Genomic DNA, 18,396 nt, shown 5'->3' on the forward strand with positions numbered 1-18,396 from the left:
CTCTTGTAATTAAACATAAAATGTGTCAACCTACCGTAACAGCTATGTTCACGAGCCTTTCTCTGAGAACCTAATTAAGTGCTGACCATGTTTTGATAACTGACTTACAAAAGTATTTATTGTATTGTTGCACTGAGTTGAAAGCTGGCCTCCTTGTATTATCATATTAACTATGTCTTTTGAATCAAATAAAGGAGGTGGAATAAAAGAAAAGTTAAAAGACATGAAAATCCTACAAACTTAAAATCTAGCGGCCCTGGTCGTATGTCGGGTGAACTCACTTCATTTGATCAATCTAACACTTATAAATGTTATTGTGTCTGTAGCATAAACTGCCTTAAATTAACTGACTCTTATCTAATCTTTGATCAAAGATAACAAGGCAGATAAGCTAAACAAATACTTTGCAAAATAAAGAGTTTGATTTCACAGATACGGACCACTGTGGGCAAGTGGGTTTCAGAGAATTCTTGAACTGGTACTTAGAGATATCTGCAAGGTTGATAAGAAGTTTCATTATTAATTCCAATTAATTGATTCACAACATCTATATTGTACTAATTGAGCAATACAAAAATTGAGCTTCAACGTAGACGATTGTCTTCCATGATCTTCCAAGGGCCTCTCCATTTAAAGATAAAGGTTACAGGTCAAGATCATGTGTTTTTTATGTCCAGGCTGTGAAAGTGCTGCAATAATGATATTAAACTTGGTGTACTTTTATTCCATCACATATAAAAGTGTATTGCAAACCAGTCTCATTGTTCTGTCATCAAGGTTAAGGTCACAGGCCATTACATTTTTATCACAAGGCATTCTTACTATTTTGTCCAACTGGCTGAAACTATAAAGCCACAGTAATGAAATGATATGCACACTTTTAAATTATGAATAGTGTGTATGTGTCACTTGACACATTTATACCATGAATAGTGTGTGTCACATGACACATTTATATCATGAATAGTGTGTGACACTTGACACATATGAATAGTGTGCATGTGTGCCACTTGACACATTTATATCATGAATAATGTGTGTCACTTGACACATATGAATAGTGTGCATGTGTGCCACTTGACACATTTATATCATGAATAGTGTGTGTGTGTGTGTGTGTGTGTGTGTGTGTGTGTGTGTGTGTGTGTCACTTGACACATTTATATCATGAAAAGTATGTGTGTGTCACTTGACACATTTATATCATGAATAGTATGTGTGTGTCACTTGACAGATTATAACATGAATAGTGTGTGTCACTGTCCACTTATATGCCATGGATAGTAGTGTGCATCACTTGCCACATTTATTGCAAATTGTTGTTGATTATCCTTTGAGTTAGAAGATGACCATGATATCACTAACTATCATCATGGACTGCAGAACCATTGTGATGAATTTCTCTGGGCAACCAAATGTTTCCATGCTGTTCCAAGGGCCTCCCCATCTGACTATGTCAAAGGCATTTGTCAGCTCAATGAATGTCATGTACAGGTTGGAGTTCTATTCCTGGAATTGATGTGCTGCAAACACCATGTCTTTCCTGAAGCCACACTGACTCTGGCAGGAGCCCTTGAGCAATGTGATGATTCAGCAGAATTCTGGCATGTATTTTGCTGGCTGCCCCGTTTTTTGTTGCACAGTTGTCTGTTGCCTTTCTGGTTGTACAAGAAGATGTTGAATGGATCCTTATACATCTGGGATATAGTTCACATTGACTGTCTTTTAAGCATGCCTTCTGTAGCTGATGTTTTTCATTCAGAAGTCTCTGTATGGCAGCATCATTCTCATTAAACCAGTCTTGATGTGTACATGTGGTGGGTTTGAGGGTTGTGGATGCAGCTGAGTACACAGAGTCCCAATCTTGATGTTTACATGTGATGGGACTGAGGGTTGTGGATGCAGTTGAGTACACAGAGTCCCAATCTTGATGTATACATGTGGTGGGACTGAGGGTTGTGGATGCAGTTGAGTACATAGAATCCCAATCTTGATGTGTACATGTGGTGGGACTGAGGGTATTGGATGCAGTTGAGTACATAGAATCCCAATCTTGATGTATACATGTGGTGGGACTGAGGGTTGTGGGTGCAGTTGACTACACAGAGTCTCTGAAGGATTCCCAGTTTTCCTCAACAATCTCAGAGCTTATTTTGCAAATATCATTGGTAATTCAATATAACTTTTAATTCAAAGTTTGATTCATATGTCAATCATCAAAATATATCCAAGAATCTGTGATTAAATTGATAGTGAATAGCCCATTTCATACCGAATTTAACCGAGTTGCTCCATAATTATCCGAATAACCTCCCGAGTTACTTTATACTCCAGCCAATCAAACGCTGGTGGGTACATGTACATAAACAAATGGCGTCCATTGTTGTTTAGAAATATTTCAGAAATAAAATTAATTAAATGATTGAAATTTATATGTAAATTATCCACAGACTATAAAAAACATCTGATAAACTGATACGAAACGCATTTTATTATAGTGACGTTTCGGATGCACAGAAATAGTTTGAACAACTTGCTCTTTGATTGCCAGGATTAAATTTGTTTACTTCAACACCGTTTCCTTACTTACATGTACTAGTCCAGATGTAAACAGCTCAAAGCTACTATCTTGTATGGGTTTGAAATCTGCCCTGGTTTCCAGAAACTAAGACTGGATGGTTCCAATATGAAATTTCATCAATATCTGCAGCAGCATCACTGTTGAATATGCATTTTTCAACTCGATAAATGATGTTGAAGTAGTTACAGAAGTTGATGCTGATGCTGAAACGTTAGCCATATTTTGACCACCACCTATTACGGTCAGCTGACCACCTGCCACATGATCAAAATTCCAAGCAAATTACAAAGTTCACGGAAGTCTGCATGAAATGGGCTATGGCATCCTGCTTAATGACACACATAATTTCTTAATATTTTGATACCTTTTCACATAACTATCTGATCTCATTGGATATATGCAAAAGACCAGGGAACCAGACATCTCTAGCTTTCCTTCAGTAAAATGAGTTTTTAAAAATAATATCCAGTTGTTCCTTAACATGTATGTATTAGCATTTTTCAGATTATTGACCATGTTGATCCATCCCTGTCAGAGAGACACTACTATTGACAAAGATAGAAACCATTCCAAATTCTGAAAAATGGAATTACATCTAAATTTTGTCAAAAACATCTGCATTCTGATTTATATTGGCAAATTTCTGAATAAAAAATGATTTCATGAAATAAAATTTGAACAAGAGTATTTTATATGGCATAATATTGAGAAAAGTACTTCAGCACCAGCATGATAGACTAGTGCACAGAACATAGATTATGTCGATGTAAGAGTCATGCAGATAGCTAGTAACCATTCTGTCAGAATAAAAAACAGTGCAGAAATGATAAGAAAAGATAGATGCAGCTAATATCTTTGAGAAAATTAAAGTATATGGTTTTTATCTTGTAGTGATGTTTGCCATTTATTGCCATGTCAATGTATCATTGTTACATTTGGTGTGACAGTGATGTGGGCCAAATAGTAATTATAAGCAGTGTCATATCAATTTGAGATGCCCCTTCTTGGCACATATAAATCCATTTTTAGTTCATTGCAACACAGAACACAGTATTTTTACACCACTCATCCTTTCAATTAATACACAATATAAACAATATACAGCTGCGCTCAGAGGATGAATAACAAAGGATTTTTTGTGGAACTGTAATCTTGGTCTTATTTTAATGGTAACTTTTTTTTCATCTAAAATATTACAAATGTTATAATTTTGAAACAATACCATATAATATGCAGCAATATCACATTATAGTTTTATGCTTACTATGATCATTATTGTTTTGGCTAACAATGCTTTGTAAATTCAAGCTTCTGGAATTGAAGTAAGGGATACACAATTTACTCTCATTGGACCTTGATTGTTAATGACCATACATGTATATATAGATCATAGGAAGACTGTACACATATATATAAGACCAAAGGAAGACTGTACAGGTGTATATATAGGGTCATTGGAAGATGCATGCTATCCATTCTGGGTGGACCGCTAAGACTCCATAAATAAAATGTTAGGACTCCTGATAAGCATGATTATGGGTTGGCATCTCTGTGTTGGAACACAGACATCTCTGTGTTGGGACACAGGCATCTGTATGTTGGGACATGGGCTTCCATGTTGGGACATGGGAATCTGTGTTGGAACATGGGAATCTCTTCGTTAGGACATGGAAATCTCTGTGTTGGGACATAGGCATCTGTGTTGGGACATAGGCATCTGTGTTGGGACATAGGCATCTGTGTTGGGACATAGGCATCTGTGTTGGGACATGGTAGATCAAATTCGATAAGTGGTAGACAATGCTACTGTCACTGACAACAGCATTATAATTCTGATTCTTGTAAGACCACAGAAAACTCCATCATGGTGAAAGTATGGAATCTTCATAGTTTTTCCCATGATGCACAACACTGATGAGGCATTGCTGAGAGATTACTGCAGTTCAGGGGAAGTTTCTATACTAGCCATTATGAGAATGACGTCACTGTTGTAGGAATGACTTCACTGTTGTGGGAATGACATCACTGCTAGCTAATCAAGAGACGCTGTGTAATTTATACTTCAATTGTGTATGATATTGCTTTTGTATATGGGGGGTGTGTGTGTGTGTGTGTGTGTATATTTGGGATTTTTAATGTAGCTTTAACAATTTGTGACAGTTTATTGATGTCTTAAGCACTGGGGCATCTTGCCACAGATGTGTAGCATGATTTCTCACCCATGCAACAGAGAAATCTAGCTGTTTTGCTAACCTTATTTTTCTTATCTCAGTCTAGTCATCTCAGATCATTCATCTGTCATGGTGTCCATGTGCTCAGAACTACTTTTAAAAAAAGAAGCCCTTGTTGTCTTCTGCTCTGCCTGACGTAGTAATTGTACTAAAATCAAACAACAACAACAACAGCAACAAATCTATAGCAAAAACATAGTAACTTAAGGTAAATCCATCTTTGAGAACACACCATAAAAAACATTTCAAGAGAGACAAAGACACAAATGCATATGATGTCAAACCTTTTGGTATTATGCTATTTCATTCCACATAGCATGGTAAATTTTATCTATATGCAGGGCTAGGTCAGTACATTTTTCAGGTCGGCATCATTAAATGTAGCTAAAGCTACCTGACTAGTTTTAAATACTTTGTGTGAAACAAATTATATACTGTTAGCTACATTTAATGACGCTGACCTGAAAACTGACTGTGCTACAGATATGATAAAATTCTCAATGCTGTGTGAAATGAACTATAACAGAAAACACTGATCCATGCACATATACTATAGACCTATACACTTCATAGCCTCCCAACTCTCTTAACAACTATGGAAAACTTAGTAACAGCCAGAAAAGTTTTATATAAAACATGCTTTTTTCTAATTTTGTTAAGTATCTCCACTATGCCACGGTTGAATCAAAAATATACCTACACTATTTAATGCCAAATAATGCACTTACCAGACAGAAGTAATCATTTATCCATCAACACTTTAATCCGTAAGCAAATTTCACTGTAGCACTTGCCATATTTCCAGGACAGAAAAATAAATGTTAAAAGAATCCATGAACTTGAAAGTTTAGCAAATGGTTATCCGCTAGAGTCAGTTTTTGGAGGGTCTATTATACACAGGGGTAATTTTACAATCAATATTAGGGACAACACAAGTATGTCACACACAGTTTCACCTCCTCCAAAGAAAAGAATAGTTATATACAATAGTGACACAGATCTCTAATTACCCATGAATAATCTGAAGAAAGATTAACTCTTCGTTACAGCTTGTACTAAGTATAACTACAGTACAGTAGAGCTGAGTAGCCAATATCGTTTTATTATTTACAATATAACTTTTCTTGTAATAAATATTATTTATTGTCAATTTCATATAACATCCATATATTAAATGTGATAATATCTCATTGTTATGCGATGTTTTATGTTGTTATTTTTCTTTGCTCATGCGTATAAACTGTGTACTTCAGATGCAACAGTCACACCACAGCCCTCATTAACATATTTATATTCATGCGCCAGATGTAAACATTGGACGTGAGCACTAGTGAAAAATTCTTTTTACTTTAAAGGAAAATATTGGGTGAGAAAAAAGATCTACATTGGGGTTTAGACCGAGACAAGGAAATCCTCGTGGGGAGACAAATAATATAAACCCTTGACTGGGATTTCCTTGTCTTGGTCCAAACCCCAACATAGATTCTACATGTCCAACCTAGTAACATTATCCTGACACAGGCCGACCAGTCCTAACACTAACCTCTTAATGATGAGTGCCTAGTGAGGCAGTTGTTAGTACCATTTTTATAAGTCTTTGGTAAGGCTCGGCCAGCTTTAGTACATAAGACATAGTTCTCATTTCCAATTGCTTGACTACAGGGATTGAATTTTATCATGTCTTGCCTTTCCTTATATTCATTACACATGGTCACACACCTACTATAACCACATGCCAATGTTATATGATGTCACATGACATAATGTCATGTACTAAATTGGTGGTTCCCTTTTCCCTTGGGAACATTCCTCATACAGTGTTGTCTGGTGGGATGTAACATCCAACCAGAAGTCCTGCAGAGGAAGGCAATCATAAAATAATTCCATTATTCGTCATATAAAATGGTATTGTTACAAGTATATATTAATGACATGTGCAAGCCTTTTGTTCTTTTTCCAGGAAGGTGGTCAGCCAGTTGAACTAATTGTGGAAAGAACAGGTGGTGATCTGGTAACCAAATCATTCAAGTATGAAATAACACCAAATGGGGATAAAGAATTCTATGGAGCCACCAATGTGATCTGGTTTTTCCCTGGGATCAGAGTGCAGAATTTCACAGTTTTAGCCATAGCTGATGGCATCCCTGAGGTACATGTGTATCAAAACAATATATATATATATATATATATATATATATATATATATATATATATATATATATATATATATATATATATATATATATATATATATATATATATATATATATATATATATATATATATATATATATATATATTCACTTCTAGGTCAGATACAATTGCAGCTGTGTAGACCCCATTCTGCTATCACATAAGTGCTGACAGATCAGGGTCTATTTCTTTGTTTTACTGATTACTCCTAACAAACTGTATAAACCCTGATCTGTCAGTGCATTGTGTGACAGCAGATCTGATTCTGTTTCTTTGTTCTACTGAATGCTCCTAACAAACTGTATAAACCCTGATCTCCCAGTTCATTGTGCAAAAGCAGATCAGGGTCTGTGCAATTTGCAGTAGGACAAGATTTAAACACTAGTACATGTATGTGCAGTATTTTTATCAATTGAAAATTGTGCTAAATTACATAAAGAAACTTGTTGACCCAAACTATGCTGTCTCCCCAAACATGTGCAACTCAAAAATTTGCTGATTCAGCATTAATGCAGAATGATTGTTATTTTATTTTAAGGGACCCCGGGCAGCTGAGCAGTCCAAAGCACTGCCCTCTCACTTTCATTTGATTTTAAGGGACCCTGAGTGGCCAAGTGGTCTAAAGCACTGCCATCTTACTTCTGTCCATGCTGGTTTAAGTCATGGGTTTGGCCAATGTGGGTATGTGAGAAAGTTGCTGAAAAATGGCACTAAATCCCCAAAACAAGAACATTTGATTTTAATGGTAAATTATATAGATATATTTTTGTTTTACAAATTCGTGTTTTGTAAAATTTCAAACCAAGGAAATGACCATACAGGATTAGCTCACCTAGCATAACACTCTTCAATAAGGAAGATTGCTTTGGTGTTGTAAAGGAAATCTAGCAGAACACTCTTCAGTAAGGAAGATTGCTTTGGTATTAATCAATTCTTAGTTTTGTTTGAGTGAAATATAACCGAGAATTTGATTGAAGATGGTGAGATTAATTAAGCTGATTTTCACATTACTGACACATATCATACACAGTCAGACCTGTCAATAGCAACCACTCATAGAAAAAACCAAAGTGGCCTATTTAAATGTGTGACCTTTATATGCAGGTCACATTCACACTTGTTTTTTATCCAGATCCATGCACCAAATACCATTATTATTATTATTATTATTATTATATCAACAGATTTAGTTTAGTATGCCTATGACCATATGACCATATGAGGCTTTGGCATGCTGTATGCATACTGCCTTATCTAGAATCATGAATCTTGGTGGACAGTAATAATGGCTTCAAGAGGTGGACAGTAATAATGGCTTCAAGGGATGGACAGTAATAATGACTTCAAGGGGTGGACAGTAATAATGGCTTCAAGAGGTGGACAGTAATAATGGTTTCAAGAGGTGGACAGTAATAATGGCTTCAAGTGATGGACAGTTATAATGGCTTCAAGGGGTGGACAGATATAATGGCTTCAAGGGATGGACAATAATAATGGCTTCAAGAGGTGGACAGTAATAATTGCTTCAAGGGATGGACAGTTATTATGGCTTCAATTTGTGGACAGTAATAATGGCTTCAAGGGATGGACAGTTATAATCGCTTTAAGGGATGGACAGTTATAATGGCTTTAAGGGATGGACAGTTATAATGGCTTCAAGGGGTGGACAGTAATAATGGCTTCAAGAGGTGGACAGCAATAATAGCTTCAAGAGGTGGACAGTAATAATGACTTTAAGGGATGGACAGTAATAATGACTTTAAGGGATGGACAGTAATAATGACTTTAAGGGATGGACAGTAATAATGACTTTAAGGGATGGACAGTAATAATAGCTTCAAGGGATGAACAGTTATCATGGCTTCAAGAGGTGGACAGTTATAATGGCTTCAAGGGGTGGACAGTAATAATGGCTTCAAGAGGTGAACAATAATAATGGCTTCAAGGAGTGCACAGTAATAATAGCTTCAAGGGGTGGACAGTAATAATGGCTTCATGAGATGGACAGTAAAAATGGCTTCAAGAGGTGGACAGTAATAATGACTTCAAGGGGTGGACAGATATAATAGCTTCAAGAGGTGGACAGCAATAATAGCTTCATGGGGTGTACAATAATAATGGCTTCAAGAGGTGGACAATACTAATGGCTTCAAGAGGTGGACAGTAATAATGGCTTCTAGAGTTGGACAGTAATAATAGCTTCAAGAGGTGGACAGTAATAATAGCTTCAAGAGGTGGACAGTAATGATGGCTTTAAGGGATGGGCAGTTATAATGGCTTCAAGGGGTGGACAGTAATAATGGCTTTTAAAGAGGTGGACAGCAATAATAGCTTCAAGAGGTGGACAGTAATAATGGCTTCAAGGGGTGGACAGTAATAATGGCTTCAAGAGGTGGACAGTAATAATGGCTTCAAGAGGTGGACAGTAATAATAGCTTCAAGGGATGGACAGTTATAATGGCTTCAGGGGGTGGACAGATATAATGGCTTCAAGGTATGGACAGTAATAATGGCTTCAAGAGGTGGACAGTAATAATGTCTTCAAGCAGTGGACAGTAATAATGGCTTCAAGGGGTGGACAGTAATAATGGCTTCAAGGGATGGACAATAATAATGGCTTCAAGAGGTGGACAATAATAATGGCTTCAAGAGGTGGACAGTAATAATGGCTTCAAGGGGTGGACAGTAATAATGGCTTCAAGAGGTGGACAGTAATAATGGCTTCAAGAGGTGGACAGTAATAATGGCTTCAAGAGGTGGACAATAATAATGGCTTTAAGGGATGGACAGTTATAATGGCATCAAGGGGTAGACAGTACTAATGGCTTCAAGAGGTGGACAGTAATAATGGCTTCTAGAGTTGGACAGTAATAATGGCTTCAAGAGGTGTACAATAATAATGGCTTCAAGAGGTGGACAGCAATAATGGCTTCAAGGGATGGACAGTTATAATGGCTTCAAGAGGTGGACAGATATATTGGCTTCAAGGGATGGACAGTAATAATGGCTTCAAGAGGTGGACAGATATAATGGCTTCAAGAGGTGGACAGCAATAATAGCTTCAAGGGGTGGACAGTGATAATGGCTTCATGAGATGAACAGTAATAATGGCTTTAAGAGGTGGACAGTAATAATGGCTTTAAGGGATGGACAGTTATAATGGCTTCAAGGGGTGGACAGTAGTAATGGCTTCAAGAGGTGGACAGCAATAATAGCTTCAAGAGGTGGACAGTAATAATGGCTTTAAGGGATGGACAGTTATAATGGCTTCAAGGGGTGGACAGTAATAATGGCTTCAAGGAATGTACAGTTATAATGGCTTTAAGGGGTGGACAGTAATAATGGCTTCAGGAGGTGGACAGCAATAATAGCTTCAAGAAATGGACAGTAATAATGGCTTTAAGGGATGGACAGTTATAGTGCCTTCAAAAGGTGGACAGTAATAATGGGTTCAAGAGGTGGACAGTAATAATGGCTTTAAGGGATGGACAGTTATAATGGCTTCAAGAGGTGGACAGTAATAATGGCTTCAAGGGATGGACAGTTATAATCGCTTTAAGGGATGGACAGTTATAATGGCTTTAAGGGATGGACAGTTATAATGGCTTCAAGGGGTGGACAGTAATAATGGCTTCAAGAGGTGGACAGCAATAATAGCTTCAAGAGGTGGACAGTAATAATGACTTTAAGGGATGGACAGTAATAATGACTTTAAGGGATGGACAGTAATAATGACTTTAAGGGATGGACAGTAATAATGACTTTAAGGGATGGACAGTAATAATGGCTTTAAGGGATGGACAGTAATAATAGCTTCATGAGGTGGACAGTAATAATGGCTTTAAGGGATGGACAGTATTAATGACTTTAAGGGATAGACAGTAATAATAACTTTAGGGGATGGACAGTAAAAATAGCTTCAAGAGGTGGACAGTAATAATGGCTTTAAGGGATGGACAGTAATAATAGCTTCAAGGGATGGACAGTTATAATGGCTTCAAGAGGTGGACAGTTATAATGGCTTCAAGGGGTGGGCAGTAATAATGGCTTCAAGAGGTGGACAGCAATAATAGCTTCAAGAGGTGGACAGTAATAATGACTTTAAGGGATGGACAGTAATAATGACTTTAAGGGATGGACAGTAATAATGACTTTAAGGGATGGACTGTAATAATGGCTTTAAGGGATGGACAGTAATAATGACTTTAAGGGATGGACAGTAATAATGACTTTAAGGGATGGACAGTAATAATGACTTTAAGGGATGGACAGTAATAATGACTTTAAGGGATGGACAGTAATAATGGCTTTAAGGGATGGACAGTAATAATAGCTTCATGAGGTGGACAGTAATAATGGCTTTAAGGGATGGACAGTATTAATGACTTTAAGGGATAGACAGTAATAATAACTTTAGGGGATGGACAGTAAAAATAGCTTCAAGAGGTGGACAGTAATAATGGCTTTAAGGGATGGACAGTAATAATAGCTTCAAGGGATGGACAGTTATAATGGCTTTAAGAGGTGGACAGTTATAATGGCTTCAAGGGGTGGGCAGTAATAATGGCTTCAAGAGGTGGACAGCAATAATAGCTTCAAGAGGTGGACAGTAATAATGACTTTAAGGGATGGACAGTAATAATGACTTTAAGGGATGGACAGTAATAATGACTTTAAGGGATGGACTGTAATAATGGCTTTAAGGGATGGACAGTAATAATGACTTTAAGGGATGGACAGTAATAATGACTTTAAGGGATGGACAGTAATAATGACTTTAAGGGATGGACAGTAATAATGACTTTAAGGGATGGACAGTAATAATGACTTTAAGGGATGGACTGTAATAATGGCTTTAAGGGATGGACAGTAATAATGACTTTAAGGGATGGACAGTAATAATGACTTTAAGGGATGGACAGTAATAATGACTTTAAGGGATGGACAGTAATAATGACTTTAAGGAATGGACAGTTATAATGGCTTCAAGGGTTGGACAGATATAATGGCTTCAATAGGTGGACAGCAATAATGGCTTCATGGGGTGGACAGAAATAATGGCTTCAAGGGAGGGACAGTAATAATTGCTTCACGGGGTGGACAGAAATAATGGCTTCAAGGGATGGACAGCAATAATGGCTTCAAGGGGTGGAGAGTAATAATGGCTTCAAGAGGTGGTCAGTAATAGTGGCTTCTGAAGCACATGTTCAGCTCAATAATTTAAAACAAACAACAAGAAAAAAACACAGCAAAATTAATCTCTGGGTTTTGTCAATTGGTTATAGTGCTACTATTTTATCTTATCTTGTTTGTCTTTTAAGCTCAGTTTTAGTACATATTTCTGTATGCACATCACATTTCTGAAAAATTTGTTAATTATTGCCAGATACTCAATCCATCAGGAACAATTGTAGTCGTTCCTGCATAGCATTATCACCCCACCCCACCCCACCCCTGCCCCATTATTTTACCATGGAAAGTTACTTCCATTATGTTTCCACACTTTCTGTTTTATTTAAGTATTAAAGCAATAAATAGCTATAGAAGTACCCATATGCAAAGAAACCTTTATTTTTTAAAAGTGTAGTTACTAATGCATGACAACTAATGTTTACATTGGCTACTGGAGACTGATAACAGTTTCACAGATGTAAGCTACTCATTATACTGTATGATTTAATTTAAGAAGTAAAGAAAAAAATTAATTAAATCCTTTACAGAATAAAATGTCTATTTTCTTGGAAATTATTTCAAATATATTTTTTGTTTACAATGTGATTTTGTTATTCATAAACTTAATTAGAATTTAAAAAATATAAAAGAAGCATTACCTGAATGGTTATTTATGGTGCTTTGATATTAATATTTTCTGGGCTTTGACTTTAATTTTTAGATTTTATAAAAAAAAGGTATCAGATATTGATATATTTACTGTATATTGACTGAAACTTTTAGTCTGTAAAAAAGTACCAAATATTGAAATATTTACTGGACTTTGACTGAAACTTTGATAAAAAAAAGTACCAAATATTTAAACAGAACCAGATATTTAAATATTTATTGAACTTTGATGTTAACTTTTAGGCTGTACCAGACATTGAAATATTCTCAAGGGGAATGAGAGACTCATATTTAGTGGAATCAAACATTTTGAGGAGAGATGATAAGATTAATTACTATTATGATAATAATAACTTTTTCAACTTGTTAATTTTCATTTTTGTTACAGCTTGATGAGATTTTCACAGTCAACCTGCTACCATATGATTCTACTGTCAACATTGGGCCTAGGTCTAGTATCAGTCTGACAATATCCCAGAATGATGACCCCTATGGAATAATACAGTTCCAAACGGCAGGACTACGGGTCTTCTTAAGTGAGTAATTCATTTTCTTTAGATACATTATCCAATAATAGTATGTTGGGAGAACATCCATTACCTCATAAATCTAGCCTTCCCATTTGAAACAAGACATTAAGCACACCTTCTGGGTTGCTTTAGCAAGAAAAGTTCTAAAATATCATCTGCTTACCAAAACAGAGAAGAGCGGTCTCCCTTTGGATAGAGGGATTTACACCATATACCAGTATGTATCAGTTACTGCTTGTGCCCAATCAGATCATCGTCTGAAGAGGTCTCACAAACACCTTCCAATTTTTGCCTTTTCTTCTGAAAACATCTTTTAAATACATCTAATCACACTAATATGAAAAGTTTCCTCTAATACTAAACAATCGGAGGATTTTCACTGAAAATTCAAGCATCAACAAGACTCAAAACAGTCATAATATCTTGAATTCCATTGAAGAAAAAGGTTTAATTTATTTCTAAAAAAAATTAATTTCCTAAAATCTTTTGAATTCAGTGCCATATTCAATTAATGAATTTATGGTGTACTATTTAAATTTTGTGGAGTTAATTTCATACTGTGTAATATCTTGACCACTAATGAAAATCTCATTGTTACCACAATCTGATCAAGAACAAATTAAAATTGCAATTTTAAAAACTTGGTGAAAACAAAGCATAATGTTAATTATCAAAACTACAAGGCTAGAATACATGTCAAGTAATATTAGAGTAATTTTATTGAATTAAAATATATAAAAAAACAAACTAAATATTAAATTTTCAGATGAAACTACTCTCTTCTGCATATGGCTTCATTTGATGTAGAACAATTATCCATGTATACACCCTCCCAGGTGGGGCCCCGAGTGGCCGAGTGGTCTAAAGCGCTCACTGTTCCGGATCACTGCCATCTCACCTCTGTCTGCGTGTGTTCGAGTCCAAGGCTCGGCTAGCATGGGTACGTGGGAAAGCCTGCCAGTAGCTTCTCGTGGGTCGGTGGTTCTTCCCTGGGTTTTCCAGGGTTCTTCCTCCACCAGTTATACTGGCCGCCATGTATAGCCTATCTTGTGCTGAAAAATGGCGTTAAACCCTAGAACAACAACAACAACAACCCTCCCAGGTAATTTTTACTTAGCCTGAGATCCATAATGTTCACACTATGAGAGGGGTGAGAAGTCAGCACGGCATCAAGGTTGACATTACAAAATGTAAAACGGGGCCCCGAGTGGCCGAGTGGTCTAAAGCGCTCTCCATTATGGATCACTGCCATCTCACCTCTGTCTGCGTGAGTTCGAGTCTAGGATTTGGCCAATGTGGGTATGTCTGAAAGCTTGCCAGTAGCTTCTCATGGGTCGGTGGTTCTTCACGGGGTTTTCCTGGATTCTTCCTCCACCATTTATACTGGCCGCCATGCATAGCCTATCGTATGCTGAAATATGGCATTAAACCCCACAAAAACAACAACAACTAAATGCAAAACACTTGGAACAGATAAATTTATTAGTAGTGATAGCAGTTATATTCTTGTACAGCAGCTTGATTAGCTACCAGATGTAGTAAATACCTAATATGAGAGAGTGCTTCAAGGGAGATAACTAGGTTTCAAAAAGTGGCTATGCTGAATATTCTTAAGTAAAGCTTTCACTGCATTTCCAACATCATATTTATTTACCTGTCAAAATCCATCTGATTGCACCTTTTTATTTAAACCATCCATGGGTAAAGTCAGTATTATATTATAATACTAGCTTTAAGTCAACCATCCATGGGTAAAGTCAGTATAATATTATAATACTAGTATTAATTCAACCATCCATGGGTAAAGTCAGTATAATATTATAATACTAGCATTAATTCAACCATCCATGGGTAAAGTCAGTATAATATTATCATACTTGCATTAATTCAACCATCCATGATTAAAGTCAGTATTATATTATGATACTAGCATTAATTCAACCATCCATGGGTAAAGTCAGTATTATATTATAATACTAGCATTAATTCAACCATCCATGGGTAAAGTCAGTATAATATTATAATATTAGTATTAATTCAACCATCCATGGGTAAAGTCAGTACAATATTATAATACTAGCATCAATTCAACCATCCATGGGTAAAGTCAGTATTATATTATAATACTAGCTTTAAGTCAACCATCCATGTGTAAAGTCAGTATAATATTATCATACTTGCATTAATTCAACCATCCATGATTAAGGTCAGTATTATATTATAATACTAGCATTAATTGAACCATCCATGGGTAAAGTCAGTATAATATTATCATACTTGCATTAATTCAACCATCCATGGGTAAAGTCAGTATAATATTATAATACTAGTATTAATTCAACCATCCATGGGTAAAGTCAGTACAATATTATAATACTAGCATCAATTCAACCATCCATGGGTAAAGTCAGTATAATATTATCATACTTGCATTAATTCAACCATCCATGGGTAAAGTCAGTATAATATTATAATACTAGTATTAATTCAACCATCCATGGGTAAAGTCAGTATAATATTATCATACTTGCATTAATTCAACCATCCATGTGTAAAGTCAGTATTATATTATAATACTAGCTTTAAGTCAACCATCCATGTGTAAAGTCAGTATTATATTATAATACTAGCATTAATTCAACCATCCATGGGTAAAGTCAGTATTATATTATAATACTAGTATTAATTGAGCCATCCATGGGTAAAGTCAGTATAATATTATCATACTTGCATTAATTCAACCATCCATGATTAAAGTCAGTATTATATTATAATACTAGCATTAATTCAACCATCCATGGGTAAAGTCAGTATAATATTATCATACTTGCATTAATTCAACCATCCATGATTAAAGTCAGTATTATATTATAATACTAGCATTAATTCAACCATCCATGGGGAAAGTCAGTATAATATTATCATACTTGCATTAATTCAACCATCCATGGGTAAAGTCAGTATAATATTATAATACTAGTATTAATTCAACCATCCATGGGTAAAGTCAGTATAATATTATCATACTTGCATTAATTCAACCATCCATGTGTAAAGTCAGTATTATATTATAATACTAGCTTTAAGTCAACCATCCATGTGTAAAGTCAGTATTATATTATAATACTAGTATTAATTCAACCATCCATGGGTAAAGTCAGTATTATATTGTAATACTAGCATTAATTCAACCATCCATGGGTAAAGTCAGTATTATATTATAATACTAGTATTAATTGAGCCATCCATGGGTAAAGTCAGTATAATATTATCATACTTGCATTAATTCAACCATCCATGATTAAAGTCAGTATTATATTATAATACTAGCATTAATTCAACCATTCATGGGTAAAGTCAGTATAATATTATCATACTTGCATTAATTCAACCATCCATGGGTAAAGTCAGTATTATATTATAATACTAGCATTAATTCAACCATCCATGGGTAAAGTCAGTATAATATTATAATACTAGCTTTAAGTCAACCATCCATGTGTAAAGTCAGTATTATATTATAATACTAGCATTAATTGAACCATCCATGGGTAAAGTCAGTATAATATTATCATACTTGCATTAATTCAACCATCCATGGGTAAAGTCAGTATTATATTATAATACTAGCATTAATTCAACCATCCATGGGTAAAGTCAGTATAATATTATAATACTAGCATTAATTCAACCATCCATGGGTAAAGTCAGTATAATATTATCATACTTGCATTAATTCAACCATCCATGGGTAAAGTCAGTATAATATTATAATACTAGTATTAATTCAACCATCCATGGGTAAAGTCAGTATAATATTATAATACTAGCATTAATTCAACCATCCATGGGTAAAGTCAGTATCATATTATAATACTAGCATTAATTCAACCATCCATGGGTAAAGTCAGTACTATATTATAATACTAGCATTAATTCAACAATCCATGGGTAAAGTCAGTATAATATTATCACACTTGCATTAATTCAAGCATCCATGATTAAAGTCAGTATTATATTATAATACTAGCATTAATTCAACCATCCATAGGTAAAGTCAGTATTATATTATAATACTAGCATTAATTCAACCATCCATGTGTAAAGTCAGTATTATATTATAATACTAGCTTTAAGTCAACCATCCATGTGTAAAGTCAGTATTATATTATAATACTAGCATTAATTGAACCATCCATGGGTAAAGTCAGTATAATATTATCATACTTGCATTAATTCAACCATCCATGGGTAAAGTCAGTATAATATTATAATACTAGTATTAATTCAACCATCCATGTGTAAAGTCAGTATAATATTATAATACTAGCATTAATTCAACCATCCATGCGTAAAGTCAGTATCATATTATAATACTAGCATTAATTGAACCATCCATGATTAATGTCAGTATCATATTATAATATTAGTATTAATTCAACCATCCATGGATAAAGTCAGTATAATATTATCATGCTTGCATTAATTCAACCATCCATGGGTAAAGTCAGTATAATATTATAATACTAGTATTAATTCAACCATCCATGTGAAAAGTCAGTATAATATTATAATACTAGTATTAATTCAACCATCCATGGGTAAAGTCAGTATTATATTATAATACTAGCATTAATTGAACCATCCATGGGTAAAGTCAGTATAATATTATCATACTTGCATTAATTCAACCATCCATGATTAAAGTCAGTATTATATTATAATACTAGCATTAATTCAACCATACATGGGTAAAGTCAGTATAATATTATAATACTAGTATTAATTAAACCATCCATGATTAAAGTCAGTATTATATTATAATACTAGCTTTAAGTCAACCATCCATGGGTAAAGTCAGTATAATATTATAATACTAGCATTAATTCAACCATCCATGGGTAAAGTCAGTATAATATTATCATACTTGCATTAATTCAACCATCCATGGGTAAAGTCAGTATAATATTATAATACTAGCATTAATTCAACCATCCATGTGTTAAGTCAGTATTATATT

At 34.9% G+C, this 18,396-nt stretch overlaps 1 protein-coding gene across 1 annotated transcript in view; it reads left to right on the forward strand.

Moving 5' to 3' along the window:
• LOC149802116 (adhesion G protein-coupled receptor V1-like) overlaps positions 1 to 18,396 on the forward strand; it is a 513,020-nt gene that overhangs the window by 56,848 nt on the left and 437,776 nt on the right. The window contains exons 15-17 of the mRNA XM_089956897.1: positions 1,339 to 1,608; positions 6,773 to 6,961; positions 13,235 to 13,382. Of these exons, the coding sequence (XP_089813023.1) occupies positions 1,339 to 1,608; positions 6,773 to 6,961; positions 13,235 to 13,382 (607 nt within the window). The remainder of the gene's footprint in view (positions 1 to 1,338; positions 1,609 to 6,772; positions 6,962 to 13,234; positions 13,383 to 18,396) is intronic.

This window comes from Sinohyriopsis cumingii, chromosome 4 (assembly GCF_028554795.1).
Source record: "Sinohyriopsis cumingii isolate HCF-2022 chromosome 4, ASM2855479v2, whole genome shotgun sequence".
Classification (NCBI taxonomy): domain Eukaryota; kingdom Metazoa; phylum Mollusca; class Bivalvia; order Unionida; family Unionidae; genus Sinohyriopsis; species Sinohyriopsis cumingii.